Source organism: Prionailurus viverrinus, chromosome C1 (assembly GCF_022837055.1).
Source record: "Prionailurus viverrinus isolate Anna chromosome C1, UM_Priviv_1.0, whole genome shotgun sequence".
Taxonomy (NCBI): domain Eukaryota; kingdom Metazoa; phylum Chordata; class Mammalia; order Carnivora; family Felidae; genus Prionailurus; species Prionailurus viverrinus.
The window spans coordinates 31281979-31307574 of record NC_062568.1 but is presented as its reverse complement, the minus strand read 5'-3'; the positions used below and the strand labels follow the sequence as shown (position 1 = coordinate 31307574).

At 37.6% G+C, this 25596-nt stretch overlaps 1 protein-coding gene across 1 annotated transcript in view; it reads right to left on the bottom strand.

The window, feature by feature from the left end:
* SATB2 (SATB homeobox 2) overlaps window positions 1–25596 on the bottom strand; it is a 185080-nt gene that overhangs the window by 79976 nt on the left and 79508 nt on the right. Inside the window, exon 6 of the mRNA XM_047871611.1 lies at window positions 15886–15988. Within this exon, the coding sequence (XP_047727567.1) occupies window positions 15886–15988 (103 nt within the window). The remainder of the gene's footprint in view (window positions 1–15885; window positions 15989–25596) is intronic.

The following is a 25596-nucleotide window of genomic DNA, read 5'->3' as shown; positions in this document are numbered from 1 at the left end:
AGGGGTTCCTAAAGCCTCCCCAAGTTCACAGAGTTGATGTTCTAACCAAGAGCACCATATGAACAGTAGCTATTTAGTGGCCATGATTGCTGGCTGTGACTGGTTGTTCACAGACTAGAAAGTCAGACTCCTCCCATGGAGTAATCTGCATTACAATTAAAAGATATTTGGTGCAAAAATCTCATTTTTTCAATGTTTATTTATTTTTGAGAGAGAGAGAGAGAGTAAGGGGAAGAGAGAGAGGGAGACACAGAATCTAAAGCAGGCTGCAGGCTCTGAGCTGTCAGCACAGAGCCCAACAAGGGGGTTGAACTCACGAACCGCGAGACCATGACCTGAGCCGAAGTCTGACGCTTAACCGACTGAGCCACCCAGGCATCCCGCAAAAATCTCATTTTATTTCAAGCGATTTTACATTATATCCAGGAAGTCAAGTATTTAATTATAACAAATCCCTGATATATACTTATGTTTTATATACATTGTGTATTTCAGGTCTCTGCTGTATAGTCCTTGAACCATCAAAATCCTTATCACCTGGAAGACTTAGAAATACAAATTCATGGGCTCCAAATCAGAATCTCTCCAATGATTCTTACATACACAAAAGTTTAAGCACCAACATCTATATCATCTTTGTTTTTACTGATTGTCTTTTTTTTTAGGTTTATTTATTTTTCAGAGACAGCAAGACAGAGTGTGAGCAGGGGAGGGGCAGAGAGAGAGGGAGACACAGAATCCAAAGCAGGCTCCAAGCTCTGAGCTGTCAGCATAGCCCAACACAGGGCTCGAACTCACAAACTGAGATCGTGACCTGAGCCGACGTCGGACGCTCAACCAACTGAGCCACCCAGGTGCCCCTGATTGTCTTTTGAGATGGGTAATTTTTATGTATGCTAAAGTTTGAGACTCACTGTTCTATGTTGTCTTTGCTTTTATACTGTTGTCTTTGAAGCTACACCAGACACTTATTAACTGTCAGTCTGTTGTCCTGTTTTTTTTCCTCTAATCTTACTTAACATTCACTATATTATAAATGTATAAGCATTTAAAAAAATTTATCTGGGGTGCCTGGGTGGCTCAGTCGCTTAAGCATCTGACTTTGGCTCAGGTCATGATCTCACAGTTCGTGGGTTCGAACCCCACGTTGGGCTCTGTGCTGACAGCTCAGAGCCTGGAGCCTGCTTCAGATTCTGTCTCCCTCTCTCTCTCTGCCTCTCCCCCACTCATGCTCGCTCATGCTCTCTCTCTCTCTCTCTCAAAAATAAATAACCATTTAAAAAATTTTATTATCTGTGAAAAATCTTTAGTTTTGGTTGATGATAAATGTTATACTGATTGGACCTGGTATTAAAAAGCTGTACTCAAATCCATACCTCTTATTAGCTGTGGGGCCTCCTTGTGGGGCAAGGTGGAGATTCTCTGGACATCAGTCTTACCACAGGAAAAATATTACTATCTCAGAATTGTATCAGTAAAGTTTAGATGATCAGTATCTATGTGAAAGATCTTTGTCAAAGCACTACTGTAAGTTTCAGAAAATCTCTGTATAATTATGATTAACAGATTAGGCTTCCCATTTCAAAACTTCCTGATTAAGACACGCTGACAAACATCTGCTGTTTCTCAAAGGTCACCTAAAGAACTGCAATCTTCTCTTGTTTTCAAGTCACTATGCCATGTTACATCATATCACTTTTAAAAATAATTCCTATACTTCAAAAGAATTCATTATCAATACAGAATCCCATGGCCTCACACAGTATACACAGGGATATGTTGCTGTTCAGTTTCTCCAAATGAGGCTTAATAGTTCATATTCTGGCCTTCAAATTGGGATGCAGAAGAATAGACGGGAAATAAAATGATATAATCTCACAATTCTTGAAATTAAACTTATAGAAATGCTATGCAAATACAGCTTTTAGTTTCAAAAGTTAATATAATAAAAATGAAAAAAAAAACTTAAGGAATAAAATATGCTCTAAATGTGTACATGTTACACTTACATCAACCAAAAGAAGGAAAATATATGTCCTACAGTATTTTTAAAAAGCAAATGTTTAATGTCTTATTTGTATTTCCTGGGGAATAAAAAGGCATCGAAAATGTCCAAACTTAAACACACACACACACACACACACACACACACACACACACACAGTTGTTTTCCTCTTTAGTTTACTGCTTCTTTCAGTTGTATTTCATTGTTTTTATTATGTCTATTTGCTATAGATGTTATGTAAAGTAAACCTAGTAAAATTTTAATATTCAAAATATACTCCATGACTAAATGCCCCCAAAATATACTCAGAATTTAAAAGCCAAAGGAGAAGTGTCTGATCAGCATACATCAGACACCTGTCAATCACAGCAAGATGGCATAGGATAGGTGTCAGAGTAAACTGGGGTTTTTAAGGCCTGGGTTCTAACTTTCTGAGTGATATTGAGATTACCTATAAAATAGGGAGGATTATCTGCAAATTGGTTTTAAAGAAACCTTCCGGGTTACTTACCTAATAGTGTCTTAAAGAGAATTGTTGCTAGGATTTTCAAAACAATTCCCTTTCTCAGAATACCCGCTTCTGCTTCTTGACTCTTTATGGCAAGAATCTAAGACTTTCTTAAGACATCTCTCTTTGCCAAACTCCCTATTGCAACAAGAATAATAGCAGTTTATGTAGTGACACTCACGGTAGATGTAGTATTGCTCTTGCAGGTTTATCTACCAATACTGCTTAAAAGACTGATACAATTTCCAGAACTATGAACCTCGTATTTTAATGCAAACCTTAACACAGTTGCTTTTGTGAAATAACCCTTGGGGTCTGTCCATACTTAGAAAGCATACAATGAATTGGGTAAAAGGTTTTGCACTGAGAAATTTCTGGAATTTCTGGCCTATGGATTTTTTTCCTTAAACTATTAAGATGCTTATGCAAATGTAAACGGATTAGCATGAATGAGTGCTAATAAATTCCCTAATAAGATAACACTCCAGTATTCCCTAGAACCTCTCTTAAAAGCCCTGGGTAGAAGAATATAAGCCAAAGAAAGCGGGGTGGAGGGAATGGCAAAATTTCTGTGACTCCTTCAACTCAGAAAGTACTCTGGAGTTGATTCTATAAAGGTATGACACAGGTTTGCCCCTGACACTCCTGGTAGAAAAGTTGCCAATCAAGTTGATAATTTCGAATTGGTACCCAAACCTTGGAGTGTAGACAAAAGATATTCCTGAATATATCACTGCTTTGGATTTCCAAACCTCCACCCCAAGTTCCTTGCTCCCCAACCCCTTAGCCCCCAAAACTTGGAGCCCAATTTTGAGACAATGATCCCAACTAATATCAGAGAGGTCAGGTGATCTGTTCAAGGTTGAATAGCTGTCCAAATGTAGATAAGTATTTAGAAATATTCAAAATGATTACAGCTGCTGGCTCTGAGCCTCATAAACATAACAAACAAACCACATGACCAATAAAACCTAGTTTTTTCTCTTTCTCTGCATAACTCAAAGTCAACTTCTCAGGGCCTAAATATGTCACAAATACTTTTTAATAAATTTCCTTTATAGGAAAATGTTTATGATGAGTGCAGAAATTCTCATATCTATCTTGCTCATGTACCTCTTTTACAACATACTGGCATTTCAGGTAACATGAAGCCCTACCTTTTATACAGTAGCTGAGGCACTGACCTAAGCCCTGGACATATCATTGTCATTGAACTCTCACAATAGTATGACATAGATATTATTATGGCCACTTTATTGAAGAAGCTGAAGCTCAGAAAAAATCATATCACATACGTATTAAAGAAAGAATCACATTCAAACCTATGTCTTTGGGACCTTAAAGCCTTTGTTCCACGGCTTCTGCTAAAATGCCCAACTGGGGGCATGTGGTTATTATTAATTTTAGGATTTGAGTCAGGACAGATCTACTTTCCTACAGAGAAGTCCTGCTGCTCTATTTGTATGTGCACACACGCTTGCACGAGGCATGTACACCCATTGGCAACATGAAGATGGATGGGCTATCTGAATGGTAAGGGTGCAACCTGATGCCTCTAGTATATGCCTTGTATACCCTTCTGATGTGACAGACTGAAAAAGTGGGTCAGTTCTAAAAATGATGAAATCACTGATTCCTCAACAATTGAAGTAGCTAATCACTAAAACAGGATTATTCACACTTGTTTATTGTTTTAATTCATAAGTACCTATTAATCAACTGTTATGTGCCAGAAATGATGCCAGCGCCTACAGATACAGTACTGAGTAATATTGGTGTTACATAGTCAACCTATAGATTTGCTTCAGAAAATTTAACTGTTTGGTACACAGATGGGCCTGTAACACCTGCCTATAATTTAAAATGCATTTCTATGTGATGATAAAACATAGTTCCATTCAATCCCAATTTTATTATTAGCAATTTATTCTAGTCATATATATATAATATATATATATATATATATATATATATGTATACACACACACACACACACACACACACACACAAAATACATACTTGTATCATAATACAAATTCACACTCATTATACTTATTTTCACGAATCTGCAATTCTTTTATTTTTCTTGAAGCCAAAAAGGTTTTGTCCCAAAATGAGTGTCATCAGTATGGACTCCCACTTGACTGATGAAAGACATGAATCACACAATTGAGAGCTTTGGCAAGTACTCTTTATAAACTGTAAATATGAAGTATTTCTTTGAAACATGTAAACAACAAGAAGTAAAAGGGAGTATACATAGTCACATAATACAGGTAAGAACCTGATAACCCTGAGCAATCACAATAAATTCCTATATGATTGAACTATATGAAATTGGCAATATCTAATTTTAATCTATAAAAATAGCAATTTCATATGGTTCAACCTGCTATTTACTTTGACTCTTCTCTCTGAGGTGGGTTACATATTATCACTAATTAACCATACTATCCACCCAAGTCTTTCACGGACTTAAACTGTTTTTAAAAAGTGTCATGACATTAATTTCCCTGACAAACCATAACAGCACTCCTATGCCAATACTGAATATATGCCCAATCACTGAAAATATTTCTCATTTATTCTGTTCTAGGCAATAACTGAGGTACAAAGTCCATTTGTTATATAAAATCCATTTTCTGTTAACACATACAGACATGATTTCCAGAGCTAAAGCTAATATTCCATATATATCAAATGTAAATCCCACACCATTAAAAAAACAAACAAACAAACAAATCTATTACCAGAAGAGTTTACTGAATATAATTAAAGAAAAATAGTAGGAGCTTGAAAAGACTGAAGGGTAAAAGGGGGAAAAAATAAGCTAAGTCTTTTAGGACTATGAAAGTTAAAGATTTGTTTTTCTCTAAATTTGTTAAAGAGAATCTGTCTCTGGGTTGAGAACTTGCTTGCAAAGTCTCTGCCTAGAGCAAGATATTCAGAGCCAACTTGTTAACTCCTAATAAAACAAGGCTTGGAAGGAAAATGCTTCCAGCCCCATAAGCGAAGTATACCAGCCGGCATTGTGATAATACCATATGACTGGTTTTCTTAGGTGTATTTTCCCCTTATTATCAACTTCCTTTTTCCATCATATTAAGATCCACAAAAACATATATATCTACCATAAAGCACTTGAAGCCGGACACCTTGGTGTTTTGGCAAAAAAAAGCTCATAGGACCTATTATGTTCCATGGAAAAAGTGAGTATTATCCCACCTCTATGCCTACTGTAATCTTAGCTGCCCCCTCCCCATCTGAACACTAGTGTCCCTTTTGGTTTCAAACAATGCTTTATCATAGTTTGATAACATTGGTCATTTTGAGTATTCCTGTAACTCTCTGTACAGGTTAAAGTAAGTTTTATCTATTTATTTTTGTTCTTTATTTTAATCTGAAACTATAATTTCAGAGGTGAATATACCACGATAGAAAAAAATTGCATTTCAATAACTTTATTGTTTAGGAGCATTCTCCCTTTGCCAATTGGCATTCTATGTGTATTAATTCTTAAATTCAGACTATTAAAGAAAAGTTAATCAAAGAAACAATAAACCCATAATTCATTCTTTTCCATTGGCCATTGTGTTTGCTTTTACAGGACTTAAATGTCTTAGACCATTATTTTAAGGAAAATATTCAATAAACTAGCTGGAAAAACCTTAAAGGGATGCTTTTTGTAGGTCTCTAATTTTTACTTAACAAAGGTGTTACTGTCTCTTTCAGTAGAATTGACTATTGCTAAATCTTTACTTCAATAACTAATTAATAGAAAAAAAAAAGAATGATTTTAACCCATTACTAATTTGCTAAGGACACTTGTAATACGAATTAAAGGCAAAGATTGTATTTTTCCTCAATTAAGACATCAGATAGCAAATAAAATTAGTCACAATATCACATGTGTAAAAACAAAACTTTTAAATGCATACGTTCAAATAAGTTCATATATTAAATTCAATTCTATTACTATTTAACAAAATAAGTACCTACAATGTTCAAAGTCCTATGTTCACAGGGCTTTTGAGGAGGGCACAAAATGGATGTGTTCCTGAGATGTTTTTTCAAAAAACTTTTGGTCTAATAGGGGCATTATTCAAAAGTTAGTCAAAATTACTATAAAACATGAAACTTAGAAAGATGACAGCTTGGAAAGTCCAATGTTAGAACTCATAGCCTGACTTATATTCTCTGAGTCCAGATTTGTCTGTTCCCTTGGGAGTTCAGGATTCCTATGTTAGATAATCTCAAATTCTTGAAAAAGGTGAAATGAATGCCTATCATCAGTCAGGTGAATAGCTTGTAAAACAATGTCTAGCACAGGCAATTATCACGTTAGACCTAACATCTTACATAGTACTTGTACTTAGCTTTGAGCACCTTGTGAACTTGATAAGCGCTTTTCAGCTTTTAACTTTGTAAATCCTCCAAGGAAAAACAAATAGTTTTTATTAAATTGATCTAGAAACCAAGAGAATTCTGATTCTAACCCATTGATTTCCCCCAAATAAGATGATGTCACCACAGTCATACCAGATTTTTAATCAGCTAGACACTTCCCGGTCTACATACAAAAACTCATTTCAAAACTGTAGATTCTTCATTCAGCACCACCAGATCTATCTTTGTTTTTGAGTTTCTCATTTTGTTTCTGGACAGGACAAATGGAAATCGGAAGCTTTGAGAAATCTAAAGCATACCGTAAGGAAAAGGTAAGAATTAACTGAAGAGACCTGAACCACTGTAAACCCTTAACTATGTCACCTTGTTCGGGTCCCAACGCTCCCATTGTTGCCCAAATATGGTTGGTCCAGAACTATTTCAGGCATTCTCCTCACCAATCCCCATCCCAGCCATTCTCTCTTTTACTGATGGTTAATCACAACAGCCACCTATGGTATGATCTGCTTCATTCTTTACCCGTCACTCCATCTCCAAAACCTGTCTTCTTGTTCATCTCCTTTCCTTTCCTGCAGATTCTAAAGAAGATATGGCTATTTCTCTTTCTTTCAAAGGCAAAGCATCATCTGTGCCTCAGATCCCATCCCTTCCTAGTTTGTGAACTCTTGCTTAGCACTCTTCTTCCTCTCCAGAGTCTTTGGCCTCCATTGGCTCCATCTCTTTCTCCTGAATACTGGAGAGAGGTGGGGAGTGTAGTTTACACTTATTCCTAATGCTGTAGTTAGCTGCTTTTATATCCTTTCCTGACTAAGTCAATATCTGCTCTCATTTCCATGCCATATTCCCTTCTGAGATGCATATATGTTCCCCTTGTTATCACACTACAAAGAAATAGCTCTCTCCAATGTCATTATGGTCCCCTTTCTGCCAAAGCTAAGAACCTCCAAATATCTCTTCTCCTCCTCCTCCTCCTCCTCCTGGTACCCTTGATAACATTTCTCCACTAGTAACCCATCTTGCCTTGGCTTCCATGAAACCTCACTTTCTTCCCATCTTCTTAACCCAAGGCCATTTTCCTTTCAAAGCTTCTAATCCCCTCATGTTCTCATTCTCTTTTTTTAGAGAATGTTTTGGTGTTTTGTTTTTTTTTTTTTGGTGGTATTTTAACTATCATGTCGAAAACATTGGCTCCAAAATTTATCCTCTAGTCCTGTCCTTTGGTCAGCTGGTTCCACATCTTGAATGGCCCAATGGATATTTCTACCTAGTTCATCAACTCTCACTGAAGTACCCGCAACCTCAATTTATATTGGCCTATTTCTGTCAAAACCATCAAAAGTCACTTACGCTCAAAACCTTGGATTCTACTTTGATTTCTTTTTCTCTTTCCCACACACATATTGCATTGGTCACTTCTCTCTTTCTCACTGCTGCCACCAAAAGCCAAGGCCACACTTCTCTATCTTCACTTCCATATATGAATGCAATAGACTTTATTTTGCCAACTTCCTCCCAGTTGCACATACTGCCCTTAACCTTCCCACATACCTCCTCTCCTGGTATACACACTCACACATAGTTTTAGATGAATACACATAGTTTTAGATGAATTCTAAAGGAATTTATTTTTTTTTAGTTTATTTATTTATTTTGAGAGAGAGAGAGAAAGTATGAGCTGGGGAGGGGCAGAGAGAGAGAGGGAGAGAGAATCCCAAGCAGGATCCATGCTCAGCATGGAGCCCAATGCAGGGCTCAATTCCACAACCCTGGGATCATGACCTAAGCTGATATCAAGAGTCAGACACTTAACCAACTGAGCCATCCAGGCTCCCCTAAAGAAATTTCTTTTTTAAACCACCATTTCCATCATATCACTCTCAAGGATGGAGTGTTTTCACCAATTCTCAATATACCTCAACTGAACTTTCAGAGTTCCCCAAGGTAAGGTCGCAACCTTATTTTTCATCATTATAACACAAATGTTCCCTACAACCAGATCCCAAAAAAAGCTTTGCTCATTTCCTAATGTTTGATGCTATCATTAACCCCACACCTAGCCATGCCCTACCATTTCTTTTTCACCAAATGTTAGCCATTCTGGACATCTCTTACATGACAGTATCATGATAAATGTACTGTCATTCTAGAGACACTGGACAACCACCCATAATTTTCTAAACATTCCTGCTCTTTTGCACCTCTGCATCTATGCCCAAAAACTTGCAGTTGCCTAAAATATTCTTCCTTCTGTTTTTCTCCTTGCAAAATCCCACTGTCCTTAAGGTATAACTCATGGACTGCTTTTCAAATTACCCTTCCCTGCAACCTAATACTTATCAGGTAGAACTTATGGACCATTCTCTGCACTACCACTATATTCACTAGATAGAGGGCTACCTCCCCTGCTAGGTTGACAGCAATACAACCAGAGGTAGAAACCATATCTCATGTGTTTCTAGATGTCTCTTGCTGTTTCTGGAACTGAAAATGGCCTGTCACAGAAGCACTCACTAAACATTTGTTTAATTAAAATTAGTCATTTAACTGTGACTGTAATTTTCTTACAGGAAGGGAAGGGGCTATGTAATGTTCCCCACTTAGAATCCTGCCAGGTACATAAAATGGATGCTCAAACTAATTTTATAGATGTAGGCCTTTGGAAACCAAGAACTGTATCTTCTACTTCTTTCAAACAATAATTATACATGATAGATGGATGGATGGATAGATGAGGAAGGAAAGGAGGGAGTTAGAAAAAATATCATTTCACCTTTCCATCCTTTTTAAGCATATGTTTAAAATGGCATTATAAATAATATAAGCAGAGAAACGCCTGGGTAGCTCAGTCAGTTAAGCGTCTGACTTCAGCTCAGACCATGATCTCATGGTTCGTGAGTTGGAGCCCAGCCCCGAGTCAGGCTCTGTGCTGACAGCTCAGAGCCTGGAGCCTGCTTCAGATCCTGTGTCTCCCTCTCTCTCTGCCCCTCCCCCACTCACACGCGTGCGCGCGCTGTCTTTCTCTCTCTCTCTCAAAAGTAAATAAACATTTAAAAAATTTTTAAATAAATAATATAAGCAGATAGCAAATTTGTTTCTCTTAATCTACAAACCACATTGTTGACAAATGACTGTTTTACATTTTAACATTTATGAACATTTAAGAACAAAGCTAAAGCCAAAGAAGCAGCTACCAATACAGCTAGAATGAGCTTCTTAAGATCAAAGTAAGGAATTGGCCCACACCTGAGCTTGGGTAGGGTCCATGGCATTTCCCACCCGCCATTTTTTCACTTGTTGACACGACCAATAAGCTTTTTTTTTTAAATGTTCATTTATTTTTGAGAGAGAGAGAGAGAACAAATGGAGGAGGGGCAGCGAGAGGGAGACACAGAATCTGAAACAAGGCTCCAGGCTCTATGCTGACAACTTGACGTGGGGCTCGAACTCACGAACTGTGAGACCATGACCTGAGCTGAAGTCAGACGCTTAACCTGACTGAGCCACGCAGGAGCCCCACAGCCAATAAACTTCTAATGGGGGAGCCAAACAGGCTAAAAGTGATTGATGAACGCACATCAATGATTATCAGAGTAAAAAAGCACAAGGTTCTTCCAAATGTTGGGAAACCAGTAAGTGGTTGGTTGTGGAAGTGATGTTTCTATTTCCATGAATATTCTTATAAAATTTATATAAGTTCCAGGATTTATATAAAAGTCAAGGATATGATGTTGGCATTACTTTAAGCAAGATGCAGTACAGGCAGAGGAACAAACTTCCTTGCCGAACACCTTCATTTAGATCCAAAGCTGAAAGAAAATTTCTTTCATGACTCAGAAAAATTAGGTAGACACAAGTAAGCTGCTTTTACCTCATCAGAGCTAAACAACAGCAGAGGCAGAAGTACCGGCAGTTGATTAAAGGCATTGTCCTGACCACCGATACCACCATGGCTAAGCTAGGGCTGCCTTACGGAACCAGGTCAGGGGACATTGATTTCTCTATTCAACTCTGAGGCACCACTTTGTAAATGACACAATCATTTCTGGGTACAAGAGGTGCTTTAAATGTGGTAACATTATATCATTTCAGCTATAATGATCATAATTACTTATTTCTTTTAATCACAACCCACTTAACCACTTTAGTACAGAGGACTAGTTCAAGGAGTTTAATTTTCATTCAACATCTAATCTTTGTGTTTACTGAAACCCTTCACGGGCTTTGTTTACTGTCTGCTTGCTGGCCTGGACGTTTGATCTTGCAAGACTAGATCAGACAGGGTCAGATAAAATACTGATTACTAGAATAAACCAGGCTTGGAAAAGTAACACTGGTTTTTAAAATCCTCATTTCTCCCAGCGTTTTAATATTTTGCAAAATAAGTTCAAATAAATAAAATTAAGACAACTAACAATCAGGGGGTTCTTGAGCAATGATTAAGAAAAGAAAAGTGATGAGGATAATTTTGCTTTCTGGCCAAAATATGGGGTTTGGTTAGATCCATTCATTCTAGTGGTATTATTTTATGACACAAATAATTTTACAATATCCACTAGTATTTATGTGAACTTTCAATGACCCCTTAATTCTTATGACACATTAAATAGTTGAGATTGACCTCAGCAAAGATGACACTTCATTTTGCTTTTGGTGTCAGACGAAAAACACTGTAGACATAACATTATTTTCTTTTAATTCATTAATTTTTAACTAGAACACATTTAAAATACATGAGTCCTTCTTTGTTAAGGCACTTGCTTATTCTTATAAGATCCTCTGAAGAGTGGATTGCTATAGGAGTGTGATTTCTGATGATACTGCATGTATAACTGCCACTTAGTTTCACAGAAATGATGAGGCAAGAAGTTTACATCTAAATAGTTAACATAAAAGAATTAGGCTAAAAAAATAAGTGTTTCATTAAAATGTGTAAACTTGTGAAAGAAAAATTGAAGGGTTAAATTCCACACAATCCAAAGAATTCTTGAAAATAACTTCGTAAGCATGACATTTCCAGGTGCCTGTGGATTATCCTTGTGTCCAACATTAAAACTCCTACACACTAAACAACTGCTAATATTGGTCTTTTCTTTCCCCCTGCTTTTATACAATATGTACATTTTCTTTTCTTATACTTGCTTATGAGCTCTTCACTGTAAAATCTAGGCCAGAAGCAATTACAGTATGAGATGAACAGCAATAAAAAATGCCATCTAAACCAACCTACTACTCTATCTACCCACTTAATTTTATTCAATTATCAAAATTCCCTGGGAAGCAGGTTCATAGTTCTGGACCTTAAAACCAGAGTATACAAACTCTCTCTCCCCATCCATCCTGAATTAACACTAATGTTAACTCAAATATGTCTGTGTCAACCATGATTGTCTTTGAAATTAAAGAAAAAAAGTAAACAGAATGTACTTTGTTGTGATCACTGGGGAAAATAAAGTTAACATGCTAAGCCAAACTAACTTAGGACTTTTTAAAGAAGAAGTGTAAATAGTTTAGCTATAATAACAACAAATTCAAAAAATGGACATTAAAATGTTTACTTCAAAATTCAGACAATTCCATTTGTATATAGTTTTTACATCTGTTTTTAATGATATCAAATTATTGATTGTTCATTTTTCTCATATTTATTTAAGCATTAACTATAGAATTTGCAATCTGATCCTTTTTTTTTAATCCTTCCAGTGGACTTTTATTTTTGCCAGGTTTTAGTCATATTTACTTTGATCTTCCAGAGTATATAATTATTTTACTGTTTATTTATTTCTATGAGGAGGGGGAAAAAATTTGACTTAGGAGATCTATATGTGGCAATTTGTAACAGAATCACATAGCTTATGTCAGGAAATCATGGTTTTGATTAAGAAGCAACCATTTAGTTCCCACTGTTTTATTAAAACAGACATTAGCAGATAATAGGAAACATATTTAACAATGTAGCTGCATTTAGTTTGGGACATTAGTAAGTTAGCGTGAGATTCTCTTCTACACATTATATCAGCCGGGATACATGTAAATTGGTAATGTGGGGGTGGAAATGGGATGGGTAGGGGGGCAAGGAAGGCCATGGAACTCTTGACTTCCTGGGTTCTCAGGCAGAACCCTAAGGTAGAGTTCTGATGTTGCTTCCACTAATTTCCAGATTTGAAACTCATTACTTCTTTTTCTCATTTTGAAAATGGATGGACACAAACAGAAATTTTACAAACAAAATCACTCCTTTCCCATGAGAAGTGGATTCTACTAGATAGGAACTCCCACAGCAACATCTATTCATAGCACAAAGCTTCTATCAGATGAAATGTGCCTATATAGGTCCAACACTTCCTTTTCACTGAGGGTCGAAAGTTAATAAAATGTACTTCTCTGGGTGTTTATTTTCTGTACACCATTATACCTGCCATGAATTCTTTGTTTTTCCTCCCACTCCCTTGGTTGATGAATCAACACCACTTGAACTGTTTTACGGCAGCTTGTGTTTACTTCACACATACCTTAACCTTCCCTTTTCTCCTCCTACTGACACACACACACACATGCACACACACACTTTTCAACAGCAATGACTGGCTCCATCTCCGAATAGCATGTGTGCACAGTGTCTGGCAGCCTCTTCAGGTGTGGATCCTTGACCTCCTGATTGAAATCAAGGTCTCAGTCTGCTTTTACGGCACTTAAGATTTAACTGTGCATTTACTATCTTGAAAAAAAAACAGAGCTTAAAGAATTGAATCTCTAAGAAAGGAAGAAAAAAAAGTAGAAGATATAAGTGTTAATGTGTATGTGTGTGAAGAGAAACACATGCGCGCACGCGAGCACACACACACACACACACACACACACACACACACGGATTCTGTAGTGGCAATTCTGAAAACACTAGAGTGAAGAGTTTCCAGTCTTTCTGAATCTGGAATTATACTCAAGCCTATTAAAAGAGGACGCTCTCTTCCTTTTCTCTTCTAACAGCAAGTAAATGGGATCTAACAAATGACCTTGAAGCTGCATGATTCTTTTGATGTTTAGCCAAAGAGGATATGTTCAAACACTTCAACAATCTTTTTTTAAAAGAAAAACTTAGAGACAACGCTTAGAGAAAAGAAACCCTTCTGAACTACACAACCATGTCTTACAATGAGAAGGAGTTATTCATCTTATCCTGCATAAGAGTTAATATTAATAATATTCTAAAGCAAGTGCCCAAACTGGAATCTAAATGCTGCTAAGAATTTTAGAATTTGTGGAAGAGAAATGGATCTTAATTCAATTTTCAGTGTACTTAATTCCTCCTGGGTAGTTCAACATCTTGACTTTCCTGATAAAATGGATATTTAGCATAAAATGCGCTCAGTCTTTTGTAATCATAAATGTTCTGTCAATGCATGTAAAGTTCATTTCGTCAAAAGGTAACCTTGCAAACAAGCTCCCAAACACTCAAACACCAATAAGCATTACTTCGATACTGTCTCCCTAGAGGAAACCTGCAGGTAGTAAAACAAATAAACTCATCTTTTACTTTTACCTACCCACCATAAATTGTCATTTGAACCTCATATGGGGGCAGAGAACTGTCAGCAAGGCAGTTCCTATAATAAATACCTATAATAAAGGTATTATAATAATAATAATAGGTATAATATTATACCTATAATAGGTATAATAAATACCTATAATAAATACCTATAATAAAGTATGATGGATGATGTCATAATCATGCAAAATATAGACTGGAAGGACCCTTGAACATCAAGCAATTATGTTACCCAAAAATTCCCCAAACCCCCTCAGGGGCTCATAGCATTTCAATTTGAATAGCATTTGAATTGGGTGAGAACACCAGAATGTTTCCAACATTGACATATTTGCAAAGGCAAAATATCACTGATACATTTCAAGGGCTGGATGGTCTAAAGAGCATGCCATTTATTATATAAGAGGCTGTATTTTCAGGACCAGACACAATTCCACATTTAATATATTACTGCTAGTACTACTACTAGTAATTATCAGTAGCATTATAGTATTATAGCTATTATTTAAGAGGCTTCCTTATGCCAGTATTAACTTATTTAGTCCTCACAGCTAGTGAGTGGTTTAAAGGCTTTTATTGTTTCCAATTTTCAGATGAGGAGATTGAACCTTGGTGAAGTTAAATACGTAATTTGTGTAAACACACAAAAACACGCTAGCAAATGGAGGCTAGAGATTTGAACACAAGTCTGCTTTACTGCAGAGTCCCTTTGATTTAACCATGCTCTGGAATTGTCACCAAATAAGCACGTCAAAACTCCATTTCTAAGCAAAGATTTCCTGCTACCACAGCATCATTTCAATTTTTTAACTGCAACTGTAAGTGCTGATTTAACCTACAATGACTGCTTTTAAATTTCCATTAATATATTAATGGAAATGATTTATTGATTGAGTTTTTTAAATAGACATGCCTATCTGAAATAAACCACTTCAAAATATTTCTAAAAATCTTGGTCTTCACAGATGTGTCTTGTAAAAACAATAAACTATATATTATGCTAAGAATTTTACTTTAGTTCTAATACCGTCTTTTGTTTTGTTTTGTTTTGTTTTGTTTTGGAGACAGAGAGACAGAGTGCAAGCAGGGGAGGGGCAGAGAGAGAGAGGGAGACATAGAATCTGAAGCAGGCTCCAGGCTCTGAGCGGTCAGCATAGAGCCGGACGTGAAGCTCAAACCCACAAACCGTGAGATCATGACCCAACCAACTGAGCCACCCAGGTGTCCCATAATATCATCTTAGTTTTAAGGAAGCTAATTAGGATCTCCAGATGGGAATATTAAGAATCTTACCTTTATAAAAATCATATATAATTTTATAAACATTTATAGCTAAAATTAGCATAAATGCCAAAGAACCAACAACTCATTGACCAAAGAAATTAAAAACGGGCTCTCGAAACAAAAAAGTCAGTTTACCTTTAATCTTCTTGTACTTCTTATACCATCTCCCAAACTCCTGGCACTTGGTTGCTGACACGTTGGCATAATATGTGCTATTTACAATGGATGAAATCATACTCTGAAAAGGAAAAATATATTTAATAGTTAATTTTTTTCATAAATTAGTACTCCTTTTGGGGGATAAGAAAGGGCAGATTATAGCCCACACCAAACTCTGTTGTCTTTTAAATCTGAAGTAGTCACCCTCATGCAAACTAAACTATTAAACATGAAATACGACGACCCAAATTTACTCTTTCTTTAACTTGTATGATGACAGTGCCTTCTCCAAAAAAACCAAACTGGGGGCAATGTCAAAGATGGAGGAGGCAGGACATACAGATAAAACACAAGGGGAAAAAACAGTTGTGTTTTAGGAACCAGAGTGAAAGGTGAGATCAGATGCTCCAGCATCGGTAATTCAGATAATGTCTTTCAGATGTTTCTGTTCTGCTTCCAACGGCAACAAGCTCACACAGCCAAGAATCTGAGAACATCCGTGCTACACACTGCAGAACAACATTTAGGGAAATAAGTTAAATTAATATAATTTATAGAAACGTGTGATTAGCACTTGTGTGAAAATTCACCAAATGAAAAAATTAACAGTGCTTATTTTAGAGCAGGAGAAACTAAACATAACACTTGCACTGTATTTCAACCAAAAATGAATCAAAGCTAAAACTTTCTGAGTGTTTAAGTACATGATTCCTTCTTGCTCTTCATCCCCTGTCCCTCCTCAGGTCTACCCTTTAGCTGATTTGTAATCGGGATGAAAAGGAAAAGGAAGAGCACAGAACCTGACCTACTGCTAAAAAATTAAATTATAATTGCACACCTTGAGTGAAATTTCCTACAGATATGTTTTCAGTCAATATGGCATGTTTGGACCAACATTTATGACAGATGTTAACTTACACCTGAATTGACTGTGATAATACAGACACAGATTTATACATAGATTTTTACTTCAGCAAATTCTGTCTAAAAGCAAATGGACATAAACTCAAGAGATCCAAATGACCTCTGTAAAGTTTTATATCTCGCCTTGAAATCCCATCTTTTTTCAAAAGATATGGGTGGCGCAGCTGAGCAAAATCTCAAAACTTCTAATGATATTTTTACAAAGTAGTTGAGATAAAAAAGATAACGATAAATTGAGGCAATAGTAAGTTATTTACCAAGAGGTTCAAACATCAGCAGACAGTACTGCATAGACTCCCATTTAAAAGTTGTGTCGGTGAGCCCACAGAGTCCTTCTTTTTCAATCACTGTCCAGTACTGGTGGGGGAGGGGAGTCCTAATTCAATTTACAGAAACCTCTTTGGCCTTTTCTACATAGCAGATGGCTAACCTCTCCCAGTTGCTGATCTCTAAATAACAATTCTGTTCTCTAAGTGGAGATAGTTAGGAAAACCATTTTTATCTGAGGATCTGAACACAGCCCTGGAAACACAAAGAGCCAGTATCACCTGAGTGTATCACAGAACTACCAGAGCCTTACCTACCGCCTTAGAGGATCAGTGGAATCCTAATCTTCCTGAGGCAGGGTTCTGCTCTGTGTGTTATTAACAAAGAAGTAAAGAAGTCTCTTGGCTAGCTGGGCTAGTTTCCTCTCTGGGCTGAGTTTTTCTCTTTGTCTGTGAAACCCTTGAGGACAGTGACTGTGTCTGTTTCATTCCCCGCCTCCCCCCCCACCCCATGTCTAACACAGTTCTGATGTGGGACATCTGAGTCCCTGAAATAGAACAGATGAAAAGGGACAGAGATGAAAATTTAAAATGCCAAACTGAAATGTCATAATAATGAAAATTTTAACATGAAAGCAGCCTAATAATAGATGTACTAGCCACACTGGTGTATAGGAATAATTGCAAATGTACTTGTCATCTTTGTATGTTGTTTATATGAATGTTATCTTCTAGAAAGGCATAGGATATATGGCCGTGATAGGAAACTGAGCTAAATCTTCTATTGCAAAGTGATCTGGAAAGCAGACTAAAATGCAAAGTGTCTCAGTTACTACCTGGAGCTGTACCTCAACTTCCTAGCCCATAAGACTAGGCCACAAACCCACATCAGTGTGGCCCCAGAGAATTCACATTTCCCTCAGTCTTTAGCCTATTTTGTCCTTGCTCCAGATGCATTTCATTGACACTGCACAAGGCCAGAGTCAATCTACGTCGCAAGGAAGTTAATATCTGGGCTTTCATGGTCTCCATCACCAGATTCTATGCTAGAGCCAGGTTCACACAATTCATTTTTTTAAATGAATTTAAAAAGGAGAAGTTGGCTACCCAGAGCCTCAATCAGATTTATTCTTTTCCCCAGATTACCATAAATGAGTTTCTATCTCTACAGACCACACGGGGGAAAAATAGATTTAAAATATGAGTTGAGCAAAGGAATCAGGTAGCAAATAAAGAAAGTTTCCTAGATAATGAGAATCTTTAGTCACTCAAAGGTCTCTCTGAGTTTGTGGCACATTTTATTCATATTAATTCCCTGCAGGTCTTTACATTTAGTTGACACTCAAGCTAGTTCCACTGATAAGAATTTTTGTAATTCATCTTCAGTGAGACTTCAAAACAGAAGAGGTACATCTGGGGGATATTTTAGACAAAAGGTCATGTTACTTCTTATTATTCCATTTTCAAACATGAATATTCTCTAACCCTAAATTAGACTACTACATTCTCACAGTCAGTTTGAACCATTGGGCCTCACTAGAATATTCTGGATACATATTAAGGTCATCTTAGTGTCAATTTGTTTGTAAAAGATCAAAATTTACTTCATTATACACAAACTGAAAGGAGCTAACACAGACCCAGCACATACTTTTACTCTACTCGGAATACGTTTTCCAGAGGTCCTGGGGCAGAGAGTCTGCATTTACCACATTTCATCCATTCTACAGTCACATTTTTAAAATACTTCAGTGTCTCTGAAATGGGGATGCATCTTACAATCAACAGCATCTTAGACCTGATGAGATACAGTTGCTGCAAAAATGGGATGAGTAATGATTAAAATCTCCCCTACTTTCCACTCTGCCAAAAAAATCTAATTTCCATTTACTGCTTTTTAAAAATATGTATATAGGTTTGTATTTTATATTGCTCTTTTATGTTTTCCAATAATTCTAGAGCAACCACACAATTGGACTTTTAGGATCCCCACTTTTTTTTTTTTTTTTAACATACGAACAAAGATTTGAGTGGGCTTTTTCAACCAGGAATGTAACCACCTCCTGAGCACACAGGTTGTATAAAGCGATGCTGATACAAATGACCAGAAAGAGATGTGTATTATTCTTTTTAATACTTAAAGTGATTATGTTTTACTGAGGCTTATATTAAAATGACCTTGCATTTACTGAGCAAGCTTCACTTGGCAAGGTGGTGGGCTGTGGGAAGGAGACAGGAGAGCACACATACACTGGGCAATCAGGCAGCCCCTTCAGGTCCTCGGTCACAGCCATAAACACTCCATGAATGGTAATTGTAGACCAAGACATGCTATGAAAAATATTATGTGTTAAAATAAATAGAAGGTTTAAAATGCCTTCCCAACTACAGAAACTTTTGGAAAATTTCAGGCTCCTTTGTAATTAATCATGAAATCTTAAATATGAAGATTTTAAGTGAAGAATAAAATGTAAGTTTCCTCATTTGCAGTCACTCCTACACATAGTTTGCCAGTTATATTTGAAAGTTATTTAAAAAAAATAAAATAAGGTATTTGAGGAATTAAAATATACCAGAATCAGTCACTTTAAAGTTTACTAGCCAATTTGAATTTCCAACATGCCAAACTGCAAGAGAATGTTATACTGTTTTAAACAGATATTGTTTAAACAATAAAATACATCGCTTTAATACTTATTATAGTTAAATAGATTGCCTTGTCTAAAAAGAAATTTTCTTTTAGCCTCCTGAGACAAATTTTAAACTCACTTCTTTGTTTTTGACTAGCTCAGAGAATAGATGTCACCTCTGATATAGTTCCATTTTCTAAACTGAGGGCCAAGAAGCTCAGAATGAAGAAGCATCTTGCTCAAAGTAAAACGGCAATGGAAAACACCATAAAAAGACACTACCACCAGGCCACATTATTCTAGGAGTCTCCGAAAAGAGAAGTTAATTAATGAAAGAAAGGAAATATTCACCACCACCTCCATCAGCTAGTACAAACTCAGTAGCAGATACTACAAACAAAGAAACAAGGTGACAAAAACAAAACATAAAGCTGTGACCACAGGTTCCTTAGAGGGGCTAGTTACGGAGGTTAGAATCAGAAAAAACTAAAGAACCTAAAACAAATTTAGGGGCACCTGGGTGGCTCAGTTAGTTAAAGGTCTGACTCCAGCTCGGGTCATGATCTCATGGTTCATGAGTTTGAGCCCCGTATCAGGCTCTGTGCTGACAGCTCAGAGGCTGGAGCCTGTTTCAGATTCTGTCTCTTGCTCTCTCTCTCTCTCCCTCTCTCTCTCAAAAATAAGTAAATATTAAAAAGAATTTTTTTTAATAAAAAATAAAATAAATCTTAATAAGAGGGGTGCCTGGGTGGCTCAGTTGGTTAAGTATCTGATTCTTGGTCATGATCTTACAGTTCGTGAGTCCGTGCCCCGCATCAGTCTCTGTGCTGATAGCATGGAGGCTGCTTGGGATGCTCTCTCTCTTTCCCTCTCTCTCTGCCCCTCCCATGCACATGTGCGCTCTCTCTCTCTCTCTCTCTCTCTCTCTAAGATGAAATAAAAAAACTTAGAAAAAAAACGTAATAGGAAAAGCAAAACATTAAACACAGGTTAAAATGATTTGTACAATACACTTGGAAAGAAAGAGACCTGACCACCCCCTTTTCCTCCCCAAGAAAAGAAAGGTAAAATAATTGGATATCCTTTACCACATTCTCCTTGGCTTAGTGAGATTTATTTGTTTGAATAGCAGTGTTATACTAAGAGCAGCTAAGCTGCAGACACATAATACACTTGCTATAAAAAAGAACATCTTAAAACCAAAGTGAATGGTTACACGTCTGTCAGTAGGAGTGCCCTGTCTTAGCAAGAGGAGCGCCCGAGTGGGGGGAGCGAGGCTGCATCTCATAGCTTCCCTTTCCATGTCTACACAGCAGAGAGCATGATGCAGGCAATGAATAATATATGCATTCTTTGCTCATTTTCAGCTTTTTTATTCTGCTTTGCAGTATGCTAAATTACATATTAAACATGAGATTATAATGATACTTCAATCAAGTACACTAAAGCGAAAAAACTGATTTGGAGGAATTACTTTGTCATGAAAAATTCAGTTAATGTTATCTGGCAGCCTTTTTCTCTCCCTTTCTATCGCCGCTTCTGAGCTATACTATCAGAACTGAAAACTTTGCCATTCTAGTTGAAGGAAACACTTCCCCTGGGCTTTGGAGTAGGACAGGACTACCTCTGAGAGCTCCTCCCCTGAGGCGCGGCTGAGTGGCTTGCTTATCTGCTAGTGGCCCCCTCAGCGGTGAAAGAGGGATGTTGCTACCTGCCTCAGAGGGCTGGAAGGATTCAGAGAGATGATTCGAGTAAAAGGCCTAGCACAAGAGACAGACTCAATGAGTGTCTGCTCTCTCCTCTCCATGCAATCATTTCATACGTTGAAGGCAATCACCCAGTGAGGGATTCTTTTCAAGCTGTCACTTGTAAGCCTCCATCAACAAGAGTCATGAGGTTGGGCCTAGAACTAAAACAAACTCACATGAAAACAACTTAAAGGGACAGTTGGCAACTGGTTGACACAAGGCAGGATGCATCCCCACTGCATATGTGAACTGAAGATTAAATGAAAGGGACAGTTGGCAACTAGTTAAGACAATACAGGTTCACACAGGTGATCAGCCACTTGACTGTAGATGAGCACATAGTCAGTTTGTGTTTTCTACCAACCCAACCAGCTGCTTGAGTTCATTGCCCGATTATTTTATCATATTGTAGATTTGTGTTAGTCCTTTAATGATCCCCAAAAGAGCAAGGCTTGCTCAGGATGACAGAAATAATTATCCTACAGTCTATGTCTTAAAAAGACTATAAACACTGTATCACCATCATAGTGGAAATCTAGTAACATTTTCACAGTTCAATAACTTGTGCCAGTCATTTTGTTCCTCAAATATTTAGCCATAAAACCTCAGTTAAGGGCATGGAACAGAGCTTTATTTATTTTTATTTTTTAAAGGGAAGCATTTCATTATTTATTTTAATGTTTGTTTATTTTTGAGCCAGGGGAGAGAGAGAGACAGAAAGACACAGCATGAGCATGGGAGGGACAGAGAGACAGGGAGACACAGAATCCTAAGCAGGCTCTAGGCTCTGAGCTGTCAGTATAGAGCCCAAGGTGGGGCTCAAACTCACGGACCGTGAGATCAGGACCTGAGTCAAAGTCAGACAATTGACTGAGCCACCCAGGTGCCCCCAAGAGCTACTTTAAAAAGATATCTATATGTTAAACAAAATAAGCCAGATAAAAAGACAAATATTCTAGGATTCTACTTTTATGAGGCATCTAGATTAAGTAAATTCATACAGCCAGAAAACAGAATAGAAGTTACCTGGGGATCTGGGTGTGGAGAGGGGAATGGGGAGTTATTACATAATGGTTACAGACTTTGTGTTTGGCATGATGTAAAGTTTTGGAAAAATATAGACGTGAGGGTTGCACAACACTGTGAATGTAATTAATGCCACTGATTTATAAACTTAAACATGGTTAGAATGATAAACTTCATGTTATGTATTTTTACCACAAAAATAAGTTTAAAAAAATATATCTAGAGTCACAGAGAACATGTGGATGTTAAAGGGGTTGCAGGAAAGCACTGGAAGGTATATGCATTTGCAAATTACTTGCTCTTTCGTGGCAATTTTAAGTTAACAAGACTGTCTCCTCAGTCTTTCCATTTGATCATCATAATAACCTATGAGGTGGACAAGGAAGGTCCTGTTAGCTCTACTTATTTTAATGGCTCAACACCCAAAGGACCTGGGATTTTTTCTTTTAACTCTTCCTTGAGTAAAAACAAGTAAGCCACAGAAAGATGTGTTCATGTTTCCAAATTGGAACGGTTAAAGAAGACTATCTAATAAGAGACCTATGCCTAAGGTATGGTAAGTTAGGATGCTTGGGACAGACTATATGTCCCCTTCAGGGAGAGGCTGCAAGTGGTAACTCAGGGGAACATCAGAGGAAAAGGATGAGGGTGTAAGCACCTAAGCACATTTGGAAAGCTGAAAGCAAAAATAAATACACAGATACACATTGGGGCGCCTGGGTGGCGCAGTCGGTTAAGCGTCCGACTTCAGCCAGGTCACGATCTCGCGGTCCGTGAGTTCGAGCCCCGCGTCAGGCTCTGGGCTGATGGCTCAGAGCCTGGAGCCTGTTTCCGATTCTGTGTCTCCCTCTCTCTCTGCCCCTCCCCTGTTCATGCTCTGTCTCTCTCTGTCCCAAAAATAAATAAACGTTGAAAAAAAAAAATAATTAAAAAAAAAAAATACACAGATACACAAACACAACCTATCTGGCCAGACACAGAACAGCTAAATCATGACTTCCCTCCCTTTAAATATATATGCCTCAGCCTGTAATTGTTGCCCTTTTATGGACTTTTCCAGTTTTCTTTTCTCCTGCCTTCAAAGGCTGCTCTTTTGAACTGCAGGACACTGGATGTTCAAGAAAATGGATACCGGCCATTGAACCATCATTCCTTTATACAATCACCACATCTGAGAGAGGAAATACCTAATACAGTTTGGCCTGGGGATAATGAAAAATTATTTCAAAAAAAGTCATTTTTTTTTTACTCATGAGCTAAGTCCGTTTCACACAGTCCACTAACCTACTTTCTGCTTTGAAGTAGGTAGTGTTGGATACTCCACTCTCGTCTTCCTAGGTTGAAAGCTGTATTCCTCTCTCATCTTTCCCACTGCATCCCCAACCCATTGCAAAGTGCCCGACTCCTAACTAGGACCCCAGTAATGTTGATGGAATACATTGTTGAATTATGTTTCACCTTCTCAGAACAAAAATGCATTCTTTTTCACGTTACATAGATTGAACCTTAAAAATGTATGCACCTGTTCTATGACAACTTCAAACAAACTAGGTGAGCTTATTTCCACCCTGAAAGGCAACTGAGCTATGCAATTTAAGTGAATAATCTGGACTGTTTAAGGGTAATAGCTGTAGGGCTGATGCTGGGGCCCATATTATATATCCATGCTCACTGAAGACTACTCCAATAAGATGTTCCATAATCACACAGCATACCAGAACCCTAAATCAAATCTCCCCCCAAATTTAAGTAATAGAATTGAGACCTGTTTGACTAAAAATGTACTGGCCATCAACCACCAAATTACTGTATTCAGTGTTTCTAGTTCAAAACATTTTAGAGCTGCCAAGAACACCATAAAAATAATAAAACTTTGCAGTTTATAGCACTTTCTAAAACATTTTTATATTTAATTCATTAAACACATTACAGCAGTGGTTCTCAACCAAGAGTGATTTACTCCCCTCATAGGACATTTGGTGATGTCTGGGGACATTCTGGTTGTCACAACTGGTGGGGGAGGGATGGTGGCATGCTACTGGCACCTAGTGGGTGGAGGCCAGGGATGATGCTAGCCATCCTACAACACACAGGACAGCCCCCCCACAACAAAGAATTATTCACTCAAAGATAAACAGGGCCAAGTTGAGAACTTGTGCATCAGAATAACAACTACTTGCAAGGCATATGTTGTGCTGAATGCTGAGGAAGTGCTGGTGGATGAGAGATGGCTTCTGCTTGCGGGGCAGTCCAGCAAGTGATGAGAACCAGCAGGTAGCACTGATAACAGTCTGTGATAAGCGCTGTGACAGGGGTGTATACAAAAGTCCACCAAGAGCAGAAGCAACTGCTTCAACCAGGAGGTCAGGGTACTTCACCAGCAGTGACTTTCCAGCTTGAATTTGAGAGGTGACTTCACCAAGTACAAGAGACTGCATACTAGCCAGAAGAAATCATATATGTAAAAGCAAGCAAGGATCAAACTGAAGGACCCTAACAACACCAGCATTGTGTACAGGGCTACCAAAGCCAGACATTAGCATGGTGTATCTCCCTGGAAGGCCAGTCTCACATGAACAGAAGGAGAAGTACAGGTAAAGTGATTTTTATGGCATCAAAAACAAATATCAAAAACACAGGTATATGGAGCAGAATATAAATTTTGCATGATTTTTTTTAAATATCACCAGAAGTTGCTTTGTTAGACTTGTAATGCTAAGGGTTGCTCCCACCCTCAGGAATATTTTGGTGACATTAGAGCAATGGCAAATGTTCTAAAGTAATTAATTCCATGTGTCTGGAGCACAAAGAGGATGCAGGTAAAAAGGGGAAGGTGGTGGCTCCGGTGAGAAGTCAGGCTGGATGGTGTCAAGTGAACAATTCTTCTAGGCTATGTTAATGCAGTCTGTACCTCTTTTGGGCAGGGCAGAGGCAGTCACTGGAGGCTTGCAGAGGAGGAAATGGCAAGTTCTCAGTGTTGGAAAAGCAGATGATGGGACAAAGGTTAAAAGGTGGTTAAGTCTAAATGAGGAAATGGCACAAAGGAGGAAGATTTCAGATATGAAGGCAGTAGAATCCACAGGATCAAACATT